We start from the raw sequence: 17,370 nt of genomic DNA on the forward strand, positions 1-17,370 counted from the left end.
TTAAGGATCCCATTCAAAGAACCTGTCCACTGACTTTGGGTTCAAACACTCTCTATTCATCATCTGAATAGTCATCTCTCATACTACTAATAAAAATATCTACTACCTTGAAAAGGTTCTAATAGCCAAATACTTGCATTAATGGGATAAAACTCTAAAAGACAGTGCTAGATAAACTTGCTTCTTTCAAATATCAAAATCGGGAGAAAAATCAAAGCACTGCCAGGATAGGCCAGGTCTGCCTACATCTTTAAATATGTGGATAAAAAAATTAGCAGCATCTAAGTTAGGCCAACTTAAAAATACAATCAAACTGTGCTGAGTTTAGGGGTTTTACTTTCACCCAATACCTAATCAATGTAGCCTCACAAGTCAAACTAAAGTTATCAAATCTGCTTTAAAGAAAACAAACTTTCAAAAATCTGTTCTATTACTTGCAATTCACTTATAATTCAGAGATACAATAAAAATTGATAAGAAAATAGATTCTAGTAATCAGCAACACAGACCAAGATAATTAAATATACATCACTGTCTCTCAGGACTGTACACTACCCCCATTTATTGAACATATTCTATTCAATATGCTAACATCTCCTTTTCTATCCAGACAAATCTGCAAAATTCAACATTATCTTCTGATGTTAATTAACTGCCATTCTACTAAATGTAAAGCACATCATATTTTAAGTCAATTTTTCCAGTGCTTAAAAAAATGAAAAAAAAAATGCAATACATGTGAGATATGAATATAATTCAGCATACATAAGGAAAACTGCAGAAAAATGGAAATTTCGGAGAATTATACCACAATATAAAACAATCAAGGCATAAAACAATCAAGTCCTGCAGACTTTACAGGAGTCAAGATACAAAAAACATTAGGTCAAACATCCATCATCAGTTTCTGAGAAGTCAAATCATCTTAGAAATGTAGAAAATAACCAAATATATGTAGTATATTACTGCATTTTGAGCAGCCATTAACTTTATTTAAAAAATAAATTACCAAACTAAAATTTAATTTAAAGAAAAGTGGCACACGGAATTGTCCAAAGATGGATTTCTTATGGGCATCAAAAGACATTAAAGGTTTAAGACATATCTGTCCAACTTGTCCTCTTCTTGTCTTTTTCTTTTAAGCAAAAATAATTTTGAAGAGATTTGTCAGTTCTTTATTTTAATCAATATTTTTAAGTCAGGACTGTATATAATAGTTGGAGAAACCTTCAAAAAATCATGCCAAAAGTTCCACGGATCACTGATTCAGACAACAAATTCTACCCACTTGATTTACTTCATAAAGACATACATGTATGCACACTAATTTCATCCTCAGTTTACACATTATAAGCTGCAATCTGGCATGTTACTGTTTCATTAAAGTTCCTGACAACTTGAAAAAGAGAAGAGAAAAAGGAAAGAAGGAAAGGAGGGAAAAGGAAAGTTATAAAAGATAAAAATGCTTACATGAAGAAAGCATGAAAAACTAAGGAAAGTACAAACCTCAGGTATTAAAAAGACTTATCTGTAAAGGTTCACATAACAGTATAAACTGTTTTAAATAAAAGCTAGACTACTCAGAAAACAAAACTCCTAATTCACATAATCAGAGCCAAGAACTATATAAACTAATGAAAATCTGTACAATAAACTACCTTGCAAGAAATGCTGCTTTATAATCTAAGAGCAATGAAAAGAAGCAACCTAAATGTCCGTCAATAGATAGTGTGATTTATAATTTACCATCTAACCCTGGACATATTTAAGAGTGAAAGGGAAGCTACTAATTATTACATCAGAAAGCAGATATAAACCAGGACTATTCTGAGAAACTGGGATGTACTATCACCTTTTCAAATGGGCACTGGTACTATAAATCAAAAAATTATGTTACATCCATAAAATAGAGAATGATATAGATGTAAAAACAAAAGGCTATGTTCTCTACATTCCAATAAGAAAAGATAACTATGATATACTGTTAACTGATTTTAAAAAAAATACAGAACGGTGCGGAACAATGCAGGTGGTATGCTATTTTCCTATTTAAAAACTATAAAGCAATATTTACTTATATTTGCATAAAGAAATTGGAAAAAAACATAAAAAACTAATGGGGGAGGGAGTGAGTATGGGTAAGAGCAAGCTATTTTACTGTATATTTTACTTTACTTTTTTTAATCAGGTGAATTATTATTCATTAAAAAAAGGTAACAGCCCCACCGCCCCGCACCTAAAATATAAAAAACTCCATAGGTTTTAACCTAATAGAAGTTTGCTTGACAAATCATTTCACTGAAATGCAAAAGAAAAACCTCTACATAGATCTAAATCACAAATTCTAAACCTAAGTCTGGATTAATGTGCCTTTACAATAAATTACAATTAGTCAGCGTCAATATTCTCATTTCATAAAGGAGAAAGTCACTAGGATACTTGTACAATCTCAACCATCAAGACATAGTAGTAATAACAAAATATAATGTAGCCTGAGAAATAGATTTTAATAATCAAGAATCAGAAGGGTTAAAAAATTATCTTCGGGCTAAACTGCTACTCTTCTGATGCTTCCTATTAATGACAATAACTACATTGCTAAACTGACTTGCTACTTTCATCAAGAAAAACTTTAACAGTTTGCATTAACTTTGTACTGAATCTTTCCCTCTACCTTCTATTTCTCACCCTTTGCCTTCATTCCTCTATGCTAGCAGTTTCTTTGCAAAAAATAAAAAATAAATAAAAATAAAAATAAAACAAAACACTATTCTTACAAAATAGACAATGTTTACATTAAAAGAAAAGAAAAAAAAAAAACCCCCCACAAAATCTCTACCATTTACTCCGGTTTCAATGCCTTTCCCATATAACCAAATTTGAGGACAAGAAATTGCTCAGAAAAAATACCACATTCATATACTACATGGATATAGATTATAACATAATAATCAAGAGAATTTCTTCCAGCTTAGTACTTAAAAATTCCATCAAAGTTTGTGCCACGCCCTAAGAGCATACATTTTTTAATTCTCTCTCCAAGTAGAGTATTTAAAATATTCTCACCTGTTCAGTAATTGAACTCAAATCATTAGATGAAAAATCTTCCTCTTCATTCTCAAAAAACTCATAGTAATTTTCCAGAAGTCCAGCCATTATCCTGCTCACTATTTCTTGCTCTTTCAGATCTTCCACATCTGTGTAAATGCTAATAAAAGTCCAAATTAAATTGATAGTTCTTAAAATCACAGTTAAAGCTAGAATATAACCAATGAGTCACTTTATAAACCTGAGCAATTTATGTCATCATTCTATGCCTCAGTTTTCCCATCTATAAAGCCGACCTAATTTGTACTCTTCAAAAAATGCTAGGAAAATCAACCAGATCTACAATAAAAAATAATGGTTCATCAAGCAACCCATGATCCTTGTGAGAAGTAACAATTCTATTTCACAAATTCAGGGTTTTTTTTAATTAAAATAAATTTATGATAAAAACTTACTGGAAGACATCTGGCCCAAAGACAGCAGCCAAGGAGTTTGCAGACCAAATTTCTTCATGATGTGATGCTACATTGGCTAAAAATCTACACAGAAACTTTAACAAACTGTAATTAACGGGTGGAAGCTGTTGCAAGAGGAACCTCAACTTTCTTCCAAATTCATCTTCGTTATTATAATCTATAAAACATAATGAAAGGTTTTTTTTTTCGTTTTTTTTTTTTGACAAAGTAAAAGCAAAGCTTAGATATTTTGCCAGGTTAATATTACTCCACCCACATCATCTTTTTACTACAATTCAAAACTTCACTTCCTCTACTAGAGGCCAAATGCCTTAGGGCTTTGCATTTCACTTAAATGGAAGATTAGAGTTGGAGAGAAGAAACTCAACTCCTCAACTGCTAGAGAATGTTTTCCTCATCTATTACTCATTGGTCCAATTCTCTAATTTATTTTTTTACTCTCATCATACTGTCTATTGCATAACTGTACCTGTATTTCCAAATCGGTGTCGACTAATTACAGTTTAAATGCACTAGCCAATACCAGTCAACATAAACTACTAATAAGCAACAAAGAGAAGCAATTTAACCTTCTAATAATATCAGTGATACTTTTCCACTTGATGAATGAGAAAACAAGGAAGGAAAAGGGTTAAGAGTGACTTTCTTCTTCCCTTGATTTCCTGAAAACAATTAACTTCAGCAATATCAGTAGAAATAAAAAAAAAAAGGCATTCTCCTTCATTTGCTTTTCTCCTCTAAGAGGGTGTTGGTTTCTGTTATGCAAGTAATTTTCAACTAGCAGAATCTAGGCCCTCTGTTTATCATGTCAATGAATTTTCATTAACAGAAACTAGGCCCGTATCAACCCCATTAATTGGCGAGGGCCCCACTTAGAAAAGGTAATTTCTCAGAGGTACCCTCAAAATGAAGTAATTTATTGCTTCAATAGTAAAACCCAACTTTTTTTTTCATTTTATGTTTCTTCGGGTTCTTAAAATTAATTTAAAAATTAATTCTTGGTAAAAAAAATTCTTGATAGTAGGTTATGTCACATGAGACAGTTCTGCAAAGTATCACACATCTGCTTTGTTTATCTTTTGTCATTTCTTTAAATTTCCCCTCCTGTAATCTGGCAATGTATACCAAAACTTAAAATGTGCATACCTTTGTTAGAGCAATTCTTCTATTTCTCATCCTAATAAGATCAATGAAATAAGAATGTATTTAAAGGAACAGTCACCATAGCATTGTTTTTCATATACAAATTTGGAAATGATGGAATTAAATAGAATACCGTGCAGCATTAAAAGTTATGTAGAGTCGAGTTTTGGCATTAAAAAATTTGCGACTAGGTGCTAAATATGGCAAAAAGATAGCAAAATAACCTGAAGAGTGACCTATTTTGTAAAATTGTATATACATACATATGTATTACAAAAATGTCATCTGGAACACATTTAATCCAAATGTTAACAAAATGGTTACCTTTGGATGGTGGAGTTTTGTCCATTTTGTTCACTGCTCTATTCCTAACTACTACAATGAGCAACATCAGAACATAGGAAATATTTTTTAATGGGACTTTATGTCTTTATTTTCCATGGTAGGCTCTACTCTATCTTCTGATCCATAATGTAGACTCACTATTGATATGGCTGTTTCATAAACCCCAAATTGGAACCCATGACCTGACAAAGATGACCAGTTAGAATATTTTAAACTGAGCATACCTATTTCACATCTTCATTTTCAGTAATAGCTTGCTCTTAAACTGGCAGGGAATTGAGTTATTGCAAATTAAGTTGACATATGTAATTCCTCTGAAAAATTGGGGAAAAAATACCCTCTTAAAATCTGAAAATCTTACTTTGACAAAATGCACACAGAACGCGTTCATTTAAATATTTGTCAAATAAGTGAAAACTTTTCTGTATTTATGTTTTAAGGAAAGCTGCAGTAATCTTACTGCTCAGAGATTTTCAAGCCAGCCTTTTGCAAGGGGTGTGAGGTTTGGTCATTGAGGACAATGACCACCTGTTTAGCCATTGATTTAAAAGTATTCTTTTGTTGTTGGTTTTGATGTTTAGTTTGTTTTTGTTTTAATTGTAGTGATAATTTTGAGCAGGCTTATTCACGTAAACAAGTAGGACTTCTCCCGTCTTTCCTGCATCTAGTCTGTCCTTTTGGGATTTGGTTTCTGTGTCCATAGAAGTAAAATGTTTCACATATGGATAACCACATATTAAATGTAACCATTTACTCAGAAAAAAAATCACACATCTAAGAAGTTTATCAGAAAGTCTATAGTCACATGAGTTTTACTTAAAATTTAAAATGCAACCAATAACAATTCTATTTTTTATAATACTACCACTGTATCCATTCAAACACAATAGGTACTTTGATTTTGTAATTGGATGGAACAGTACCAGGATTGTTTTTTAAACCATGTCATATCAAACTGGTGGAAAATTTTAACCTAAGCATTGAGTAGAAAAGGATTATTTAAGAAAATCACATATATCAACTGAAAAAATACATGTAAGTAATTAACATTATCAATATGATGACTATAGCAACACTAATGAAGTCTACATAACATCTTGTATAGTTCTGTAGCACTTATCACCTAACATACCCATACCCATGTATTTATTTTGTTCACCAGCTATTTCTCTTCTATCTCCTCTTATGCCCTTTAGAGTTTTAGCTCTATGACGGCAGACATTTTTGCCCAGTTTTGTTCACTGCTGCATTCCCAGAATCTAGAATAGTGTCTACCATATAGCAGGTGTTCAATAAACATTAGGTGACTGAGCTGATGGAATGGTAAGATTGTGAGCAATGCTGTTTTTACTTGAAATACAGTCCAGTTGCTCTACTTTTGTTTGTGCACATTTCTACTACACAAAAATATTTATACCTATCAGGCTGCTTCTAAAGTCTTCAAATGAGGCAGAGAAGCGAGAAATATATATACATAATGTTTTTGTATATATGTGTGTGTATATATATATTACACATCTGCTTAAATTTCTTTCCTTTTGAGCCTACTTCCCAGTTAAATTATATCCTGGAAAAATATGTGTATATATCAGAGAGGTTTCCCCTGATTAGCAATTCTTTCAAGCATCATTCACAAAACTGGAAACTGTATTTTCTACCAAAACATAATGTATAAGTAGTTGGACAAACCATCATGGTCTAGACCAGTGGTTGACAACATTTGACAATCAATGGAATGGTTGTCAAAACCTGGGAGAAAGGGGTGCCAGTGGGATCTAGTGGGTAGAGGCAAGGGACCCTGCTAAACATGCTACAGTTCATAGGACAGCTCCCTGTAATATAGAATTATCCAGTCCAAAATATCAACAGTGCCAAAATTGTGAAATCCTGGTTTAAATAAAGTATCTAATCACATCAGAAATGCCACGCTGCAGTGTCCTGCTACCACAGAAAGTGAAAACTACTTTTTAAAAACACTTAACTCAAATGCAACTTCAACAATGCTCCCTCCATGATCTTAAAAGCAATAATATTCTATGTATTTGCGAATGTTAATTGAACTATTACCATATTTATCTACAATAAATAGAGAGAGGAATCTTAGTCCAGAGACCTAGACACTTTTCCAAAAGAATGGTAAAAGGATAAACACAATAAAATAGATTATATTACAACAGAAATGCAAACATCACCTCAAGTACTGCCACAACTATCTGCATACCTATTAAAATATTGGTGTATGTGGGTGTGTGTATGCATACAAACAAATGTTAATGGTTATAAAGTGGGAAATGGATGGGAATGGTGGAATTCTCATATTATAACATGAAGGACTTATAGGCCACAAGCATTTTTGTGCACTTTAAATTCCTTCAAAAGTGAATGTTAAAATAAGAATAATTAGTCAGATGCATACTGTAATTCCATGAATGATAACACAGTGCATGATGCTGTCGTACTTTTAAATGAATACCAATCAAAATGACAATCCTAGTGACAAAACAGCTTCTGATAGTCTCAATGAGTCAATGACTTTATTACCATTAAATCTTATTCCAATTTTTCTTTTATAAATTTTAATTCAAGACTGAAATATTATGTGATTCTTGGAACTTTAAAGACTTGTGTACAATTCAACTAACACAGGGAACATAGAACTCTATCACTATAGGACAAATAGAATGTCTCTAGAGTCAAAAAGAGCTCAAAAAACTCTAATTCATCAGTTTCATTACATATTTAATGGATACAAAATGCTTATTAGGTGACTTAATATAAACATTTGAAAAAGCCTCTACAAGGAAGAAATAAATTCAGACATTCAAAACAAAAAATGTAATATTTGTTGGGAGAAAAAATAAAGCTACACTTTGAAAAAAAGGTGACATTACTGATGACACTTCATTTTGAAACCTATCTTTCGAGCCAAGTGGCACAGTAAAAGAACGAAATTGTATCAGCTAACCATTTTTAACAAGTTCAAAATAAGCCCTATCATCGAGCTGTACAGAAAAAAAAAATATGTAAAAGGGTCATAAAATATCACTGTATTGACCTTTGCACATCAGAGGCATCCACCAATTTAAGCTCAAAGGTGTTTAAAATTTAAGTAGTACAATGGATAGATATTCCCAACAGGAAATCCACCTTTTCTGACTGCATACTGCTTAAGGGTACACACAAAGATAACATAAAATGTCCCACTATGACAGTAACAGGCATTAAGGAAGTAGTTATAATTTCTTAATGCCATAGACTTTCTCTAGAAGCCCCAATTCAAAAAGTTAAAGAGATGTTATAATAAAAAAGCCAGAAAAAAAATTTTTAATTCAAGAAATATATAGTATTACATGCTGACTTTATAAAGTTTCCTGTATAATAAAACATGTCACTCCATTACCTATACATGAATACCACTTGGCTCTAGTATCAGAAGCATTTCCTCACATCTTGTTTCTTTTACCTTTTTGCCTACCTCTATCACCTTTACTTTTCTTGCCCCTTATTCCACTCCATCTAAGCCTTACATTTAATCACCAAAAAAAAAACCTAAACCAACAAGACAAATAAATTTTTTTTCTTTATTTAGTTTAGAGGTTGATGTCCAATTTGATATTTTATTTTCCTCAGGCAAATGTCTAAGAACAAGTTTTAGGTATGTTTTAAATCTAGAATCAAAATTGTCTTCTGGATTTTATCTAGGAAGTTCTATCAAATCAGGGATAAATATCCTATAATAACATCACCACTAAGCAACACCACTGGCTATTATCCCACTTTCTGCCACACATACCACCTTATATATTTTTTCTTCTTCCCTATCCCCCTACTCCTTATTCTTGTCTCCTGTCCTTCCTCCTTCTCACTCTGTATCATAGGCTGACTAAAACCAATTATAAAAAGCAAATAGTACTACAAGAATCTAAGAAGTTGCTTAGTCATACAACCGCAAAGAGCCTATGTCTCCAAACAAGAACATAAGAAATTAATCTTAAAACTACTATAATTACCATTTACATGTCGAGATTTCTAAAAGATAAAGACTTTGGAATTAATGTTACATGAAATTGTTAAGAATTAAATTTTGTTACCTTGAGAAAGCTGCATCAAGTGAATATGCAAACTGCCAGGGATAACAGGTTCAGGAAGTTCTTGAAGAAAAAACCTAAGGAGGCTAATAGCAGAGGGAACATCTGCTTCCTTAACCAAATCCACCTCTTCTCCACTATCGTATCTCTGCCGAAGCCACTCCACTGTCTCAGCATTTCCATTGACTTGAAAAAGTCCTTGTTGCTCCAGACCTCCTATATTAGTTTAAGACAAAAATTAAGTAAGCTTCAGTCTCAACTACTTGGCCATATGTTTATTCTCTAATCAATTTAAAATATTCATACTTTTGGAAAGCCATTCTTGGCTCCCCTGATTAGGCTAAACACCTTTAAATTAGACATCTAGAAACATACTAACTCTGTCCTGAGAGAGATTCTATTTTATCCCATCCCTTATGATCCATTAAAAATATTCCTATTACCCCCTCTCCCCCACTAAAAAATGCTCTAGGCTGGGCATTTCCAAGTATAAAAAACTAAAACGTAAAAAGAATTTCTATTGTTTTTTCTCACTATATTTTTGACTTTCTATATGTATATATATATAAAAAAAAAATCCACAGTCAAAAAAGGGTAAGTTGTGTTTATTAAAACAAAGGTCAGCCCTCAAAGTAAGGAAATGTATACCATGTTCCTCGATATAGTCCACAACGTGGCGGACTATGAACGGAACCTCATTGTCTGGATGTCCTCCCTGCTGCAGCTCATCAAGTGGAATTCCAAATATTTTGTTAGCAAGAACGGAGTTGCAGTTACTCAAGGAAGGGGAGGAGCTCTTCCTCATATCTTTTTTGCAGCCAGAAATCAAAGCTGTCTTTTCTGCCAAATGAAAAACAACAACAAAAAAAGACTATAATGATTAACAGGTGGCAATATGACTAATATACATTAAAGAAAAAGGCTTTACCTCAGTGTGTTCTATTAAATATAGGCCCATGATGTGTTCTACAAATAAAGCTCAATACACTCATCTAAGCATTTTCTCTACTATGTACGGTTAGTTTTAAATACTCCCTTTAACATTGGCATACTTATCAAACAAGGACAAAATTGATCATTAAACTTAAAAGAAAATTAATGCCCCAAGACAAATTTAGGGACAAATCTGGCTCCCAGAAGACCTTTACTGACAAAGCTATTAATGACACAGGTAAAAAGCCAAATCTAATCATTTCTGGACTCTGCTATATGAAGCTCATCTAGTCCCTCCATTCATTAGCACCCAAACAGGAAAGAATCACTTTTTACATAATGATAGCTTAATAATCACTTTTTATAAACAATGGGCTAACAGAGATAAGGTTAACCAGTTCTTATTTCTATAGGACAGAACAGACATAATGTTTTCATAAATAAAGGAAATTTTTCAGTTCTAGACATCAACTTTCAATGAGAATGTTCCTTTATCAACCTTGTTTTACAAATATTCAAAACAAAAAGCTCCACACCCAGTCTAGTTAAGAAGAAATAAGTTATCTGTCTTAACTCTGTCAGAATTATAAAGCAGCAGTGGGAAAAAAAAAACAAAGTTTCCAATATCTAAAGCCTCAAAAACCAAGTAGTCCCAGGAAAATTTTGTTTTCTAAAATAAACATATATTATGTAGGAAAGGAGTATTTTTTAAAAAGAGAAACTTTCCCAAAAGTTGATAATGAACAAAATGACACAAACTGGGCTTTTTTCATCACCCCAGAAAAACAATTCCTTTTGCACTACAAGAAAGAGAAAAGAGCAAAAATATTAACCTGCTCAATATTCTGAAGTTTACAAAAAAATAAAGTCCATATATAGAATAGATGTACACACTGGATCAAGAATGTCACAATATGACTGGGAAACAAATCCATCCAACTTACAGAAACAGCAGAAATTAACTTAGGGACAGCAAAACGCCATAAAATTTTAAATAGTTTTAGAGAAGCACGATTCATTCTTCAACACATCTGATGCCAGCTAATGACCAAAACCTCATTAATAACAAAATAGTAGTAACAGGAAGTAAACTCCAAAATCTCTGTGAATTTATACAGCATGGGATAGTTACCATTTTGAAAACTTACCTTTGAGTACTTAAACACTTAAGTTTAAAAAATGGACTCTGCACCAGCTACCCTCACTGAGCAAACATTCTTTTGTCATTTATGGCTGTTTGAGATTATGGCAGAAGATCAGCCTGTAGTTCCTCATTGAAGAAACACAGAACTCGATCAGTACTTCAGCAGTTAATCTAGAAGAAGAAAAAAAAAACCTTTTAGTTTCCCACATCTTTAACTGTGAGAAGACACTAGAATTAGTGAGGTTCATTTAGGAAGGTGCCTATACTGAAAAGCATTCTTCTCCCTAAAAAAATCTGTGACTTAGAGGCAAAATCTTGCACAAAATTTCAAATTATGATAGCTAACCAAGGTAAAATAGTTCTGCTAATAATATAAAGGAATGGCACAGGAGAATCTTTGACAGTACACATCGTCAGGGATTACACCATTCAAATAATCCATTTTCCTCAATGGAGCCCTCATTTGCATACATACATACCTCACCCAGTTTCATTCCATCCTTCTATACTCAGAACTAAACATGGAAACACTTTCAGATGAAAGAATAGAAGATACAATTTTTAAGCTTGGAACTGCACTTAACTGCATTTTATTCTTTTCTTTGTATACAACAAACATTTTATTAGCAAGAACTAGTTGTCTGAGCTTTCCAATTCGAAGAGGCAAATAGTACATGTTGGAAAAGATCAGTTAACAGACCCAGAAGGGCATGCATTCAAGTATCAACTTTACTATTCTGTAGATGTGACCCTGAACAACTTCCATGTCTCTAAGCCTAGGTTTCCTAATAGAAAATAATACCTATACGCCTGTTAAGTTTAAATGAGATAACGCATGCATGTAATACACAGAGAATCAGTTTCCATTCTCTTTTTTGCACAATGTTAAAAGACTAGCAAGCAGGCTGGAGAGAGAGGGGAGGAAGGGGAAACCTGTTTGGCAATGTGTTTAATCTTCTGTAAATTCTAGCTGTCTCATCATCCTCTGTGAATTCTCGTAATCTATTTTTAAAAACTTTTAATAAGCTCAGTGAAGTACACTGCAGCATTCTGCTTATGAGGGTTCACAGTTCAGGTAAGCAAGAGAGTATTATCATTCAGTGTTGTTTTTTAAAGTCTTATTAGTAACATGTACTTCTAGGAGGAACATTAAAAACTGAGGGGAAGGAAAACCACATTCCTACAACCAATTTTCAGTAGATGATTACTTCCAAAACATCCTCATATGCTTGCTAAAACATGTAGTCTCTATTCATCTGAAAAACGACTTCGAAATCAGTCATCCCTACTCAGTTATAACCAAAGGACACAACCCACCTAGCTCAGATACCAAATCCAAGGATGCTCAAGCAGCTTACATAAAAGGGCACAATATTTGCATATAACCTATGTGCATCCTCCCTCCTCCCATATACTTTAAATCATCTCTAGAAAATTTATACCTAATACAATGCAAATGCTATGTATACAGTTATTATACTGTATTGTTTAGGGAATAATGACAAGGAAAAAGAAGTTTGTACATGTTCAGTACCAACCATTGCAGGCCTAAACACCAAACATTGAGTAGTCATCTTAATGATGCACAAAATTTGCCTCTGACAGACTCTTCCAATAAGTCTTCATTTATTGTACATCAAGCAAATCTCCCTTTTCTTATGTCATGAGAGTATCAACCTGACTTTTAATGTAACTTCATTAAACATCTTGTCCCTAAAGTTAATCTCTCTAAAGGATCTATATACAGTTGGCTCTCTGTATCTATGGGTTCTGAACCTGTGGATTCAACCAATGGCGGAATGAAAATATTTGAGAACAGAGATTTAAGTTTGCACACAATTGCTGTGTCTAAGTCAGTGAACCAAAGCTTAAGAAAAATAAATGTACCCCTGCTCCACACATTCAGCTTTTCATTGGTGAGCTCTAAACAGTTCACCAAAGCAAAGGAAAAGGCACCTCTTTCATTTTAACTGAACAAGGATGGCACTACGAAAGTTGCCAATATGCTAAATTAGTGGTTCCTTCCTAGCCTGAGAAACTGACAAGGAATTGATGTGTCTGAGATCCTTAACAGTACACCAAGAAAACAAAAAGGCTGAACACGTCTCAACAGCACATAAAACTTATCTGTCAAGTGTTCATAGATGCTTACTAGATCAGAAAAACAAAGTCATTTAGATCTATTTTTAAATTCATATCAACTTTGCCCTTAAGTAATTTATCAAAGTATAACTAAGAATTCAGGACTAAAAAGTTTTTAAAGAGTGCTCTAACTCCAAAGTTTAGGAACATCTTTGCCTTAAAAAAAAAAAAGTATAAAGGATTTCTTGCAACTGATTATCTCTATGCCTAAGGATCTGTTCAACTGTGTACACCTTAACACCGTGCTTGAGGGGAAAATCCTCCTCCATGGTGATTCTACAAAACTACAATGAACAATGGAATCAAGCATATTTTGTGGTACTACACTTATAAAATTGTGGTACTAGATATAGCACATATATTTCAGAGACTGCAACTCACTAAATATAAAACATTTCACCTTGAGAGACAGCTCATCCTTGCTCTCTTATTCAAAGCATTCAGGCAAAAATTGGTTGCCCTTGGAGATAATCTATTGGTAAATAATAGCCTGGCTAATTTTCACAAACTCTCAAAAGGGTTAAATGGCCACAGTCAATTATTTTTTTTATTTTATACCTTCAACCAAGATTTCAAGCTACTCAAATCAAGGCAAAAGTAATGAAATTAGGGCAGGGGTGAGGGGGTTAAAATCCCCCATTACTAAGCCCTCTCATCTATTTTCCTCACAGATCTCTATACTAAAACCTAACCTGAATTTCCCCAAACAAAATTCCTCAATTGTTTTTTCCTGCCTAGAGCCTTGGACTCCAAATTTTTTAAGCAGGAAAAAATTATGAGCACAGCCCTCATATATGTATGTATATTTCTAAAGTAGAGTAGTGGAAAAATATACTAGTATATGATGCACATAATAAATGCATAAAAATAACATTTTATGATTGAAAATAGAAACAAATTTTAATACTACACACACACACACACGCACGCACACACGCACACACACTATTTAATAGGTCATCTGCCCATCCGAAGTGCCAGCACCTCACTTTTGAGACCAGTGACCCAGAGCACTGGTAATCCAACTTCATCTAGGGATGGAAAGGGTTTGTTCAGTATACAGAATGCAAAGCCACAACCCCAATTCAGCATCCATGAGAGCCTGGACTAGGTCTCTGTATGTTTAATATTAAAGCTCTTCATGTGATCATAATGCACACAGTTTTAAGAACCTCTGGCATACAGGATAAACTCTGAACTTCACTGCATAGCCTACAAGTACTTCAGCTACCAGTAAAATCTCCTTTCCTGAGACCCACTCCTCCACATCTCTCTACTCTCCAGCAATACTTAACTACTTGAAGTTCACAGTACACTCCTCTCAGGCTTTGCACTGTTTTCCGTGCCTGGAGCCCTAACTCAACACCATGACCAACCTCATCTTGTTCACCAAACTTCTAGCGATCTTCAAGTCTCAACTCCAACTTCCTCTGTTAAACATACCCTGAATTCCAGAGGCAGAGTTCTCCTTTGCTCTTAATGTACCGCTTACCTTTTCAGCAATTATTCCATACAACTTAAAAGTATGTCTGTCCATCAATAAAGAGAATCCTTGAAGGCAAAACCCTGTCATTTCATCTTTGTATCACCAAAGGTCTCACACAATGCCTAACACACAATTTAATTCTTAAATATATGATGAATAAAGACATAAATGAGAAGGAAATGATACTGGCTGTTCGAAAGGAATGACACTGGCCATTTGAAGATTAACAAGATGGAGCATTTGCTTAAGTGATTAAAAGCTGCCATATCTACTTCCAGCATTAACCAAAGAATAGCAAATCATAAAAGGAAAGCAACTATCATTTATGGAATACCTATAAGCATTTTACAAGTTATTTCTCATACACAGAATAATGCTGTGAAGCAGGCACTATTCCCCCTTTTACATGTACTGTGAGTCTCCAGTCACTAAGCTAAACTTCAAAATTTATAAGTGATGATGCTTGAATGTGTCACTGGACCTAACTGTGAAACTTTCTAATGAAAGCTACTTAAGTCTTAAGAAACCAGAACATTAAAATGAACAGTAATGCAAGGGCAAAGGAGTTACTCTCACATTTACTTTAGAAACCAGCCACAATTCTGATTTCAAAAATGCAAGGAGATCATGAGGTACTTGGAGTTAGTCTCCAAGATTAGATAAAAAAATTTCCTCAAAGGATAACCTTTTGAGACCAGTGACCCAGAGCACTGGTAATCCAACTTCATCTGGGAATAGAAAGGGTTTGTTCAGTATACAGAATGCAAAGCCACAATTTGTTTCTATTTTTAATCATAAAAAATATACTTTTGAGATATATCAGTACATTAAAAAAAAAAGAAAGAGTGGTAGAGGTATGTTATGTTTGATCCTACTTATGAAAGTATGAAGAAAGGTGACACTTTAAATGCTTGTCTCCTGATTAAAGGGTAAGCCTGTAAAGTACTAGAGTAAGATGACTCCCAACAGATTCCCTTTCCCCATATTTACTTCGATGTAACTGGTCCACTAATTTAGCATGATTCTCTATTAAGTCAAAGTGAATATATGCTATATTAGATCTTCCCACTAAATATTAGCACAATGATTGAGCCTCAAAAAAAGGAACTATGATTTAGAAGGTAACAAAATATGAGAAAGCACATATGCATAATAGTGAATATCTTCTAGTCAGTTATGCATGTGCATATAATCTCAATTTTGACTCTTCAAGACTCCTCTATTCTAGTAATCTCTTCTCCATTGTAAGCATGCACACTCAGGGCCTACCTTAGACTAATGAGTAAGGTCTTAAGAAGACTAGTTTATCCATTCCTATCGCTCATTAATACAAATCTACAACACACTTCATTTTTTTCTGTAAGGGGTATTAAGGGTAATTCTACAACTTGCTCTAGCCAAATGGATCTCTGGAAGTCAGAACATTTCTTTTTTTGCACAGATTGGTATAAAAACCACTCTGGAAAAAAAGGGGGCGGGCAGTTAGAACATGAACAACAAAAAAGCACTGACTATACTTATTTTTATATGTCTTCTCCACTAGTCTGAACTTTGAGAGCAAAAAAATTCACTTCATCTTTGTTTCTCCAGTTGTGAACATTAAACAACAGAACTCCAGTATCTGAACTGATGCCATCATTTCTGGTGTACTTTTCAGCTCATTACCCAACTGAGTCCTTACAACCTCCCCTGTGAGATAAGCAGGGCAGATAATGGTCTTTCTCAGAAGAAAAACAAAAAAATCTCAGAGAGCTGAAGAAACTGGTTCAAAGTCACTAACTAGTGACTAGAACTCTAACTCTGTTGTCATTTAGGTACATGTTCTTCCAGGACATGACTACGATCATCACTGAAAATTTTGTTTAAAATTTCACTGAAATGTATGAAGCCACACAGAAGGTAATTCATAAAACACTTAAGTATTTTGTACTTACTAGGCAAAAATCACTATTCAAACACTAGACTACCCCTTAAAAGAAAAAAATTTATCTTGAAATTATTAGTTTCAAATGATTCTATAACCAACCATAAATGGTCTGCTTCCTCTATAAAAATTTTCTCATCTAATTCTAAATTTGAGCTCCTTTGCCTCTCCAAATTTGTAATCCACTGTGACTGGTAATTGTTCCAAATTAGGACCACAAAGCACTTCTCCATGCCCTCCCCCCAAAATATTAAGCGCCTACTATGTCATTGAACAAGTGGTTTTTGGTTTGATTTTTACTTTTCAACTGTATGAAACAGCAGCTTGATACACTAAAGCAAAGACAAATATTTTAAGAATAAGAAAATAACTCAATTTTTTCTATTTTTCTATTCCTGAAAAAAGCGATAATAGAAATATGACAGATGTCTCTTTGAAAACTGTTTAAAAATAAAGAGGTAAGAATTATTATTCATCATAAGCACAAGGAAAAAAATATTTACACTAGAGCCAGGTAATAACTTGACAGAAAAGATGTTATTTCCTCCTCTAATAGAAATCCAGTAAATTTCATTAAATTATCTTGTCTACCCACTGCATTTTCCTCAACCTAAGACTTTATACATGCTGGTTCATCTACC

General features: G+C 33.5%; 1 protein-coding gene across 5 annotated transcripts in view; it reads right to left on the minus strand.

Annotated features, from left to right (window-relative positions):
* FAM13B (family with sequence similarity 13 member B) overlaps positions 1–17,370 on the minus strand; it is a 72,048-nt gene that overhangs the window by 50,353 nt on the left and 4,325 nt on the right. For all 5 annotated transcript variants that reach the window (XM_039836108.1, XM_039836106.1, XM_039836110.1 and 2 more), the window contains exons 2-6: positions 11,182–11,348; positions 9,749–9,940; positions 9,104–9,316; positions 3,504–3,681; positions 3,067–3,208 (exon numbers count right to left, since the gene is read on the minus strand). In XM_039836108.1, the coding sequence (XP_039692042.1) occupies positions 3,067–3,208; positions 3,504–3,681; positions 9,104–9,316; positions 9,749–9,905 (690 nt within the window). In that variant the 5' untranslated portion in view covers positions 9,906–9,940; positions 11,182–11,348. The remainder of the gene's footprint in view (positions 1–3,066; positions 3,209–3,503; positions 3,682–9,103; positions 9,317–9,748; positions 9,941–11,181; positions 11,349–17,370) is intronic.

The sequence above is a fragment of the Pteropus medius genome, unplaced genomic scaffold (genome assembly GCF_902729225.1).
Source record: "Pteropus medius unplaced genomic scaffold, Ma_sr-lr_union100, whole genome shotgun sequence".
In the NCBI taxonomy this organism is placed as follows: domain Eukaryota; kingdom Metazoa; phylum Chordata; class Mammalia; order Chiroptera; family Pteropodidae; genus Pteropus; species Pteropus medius.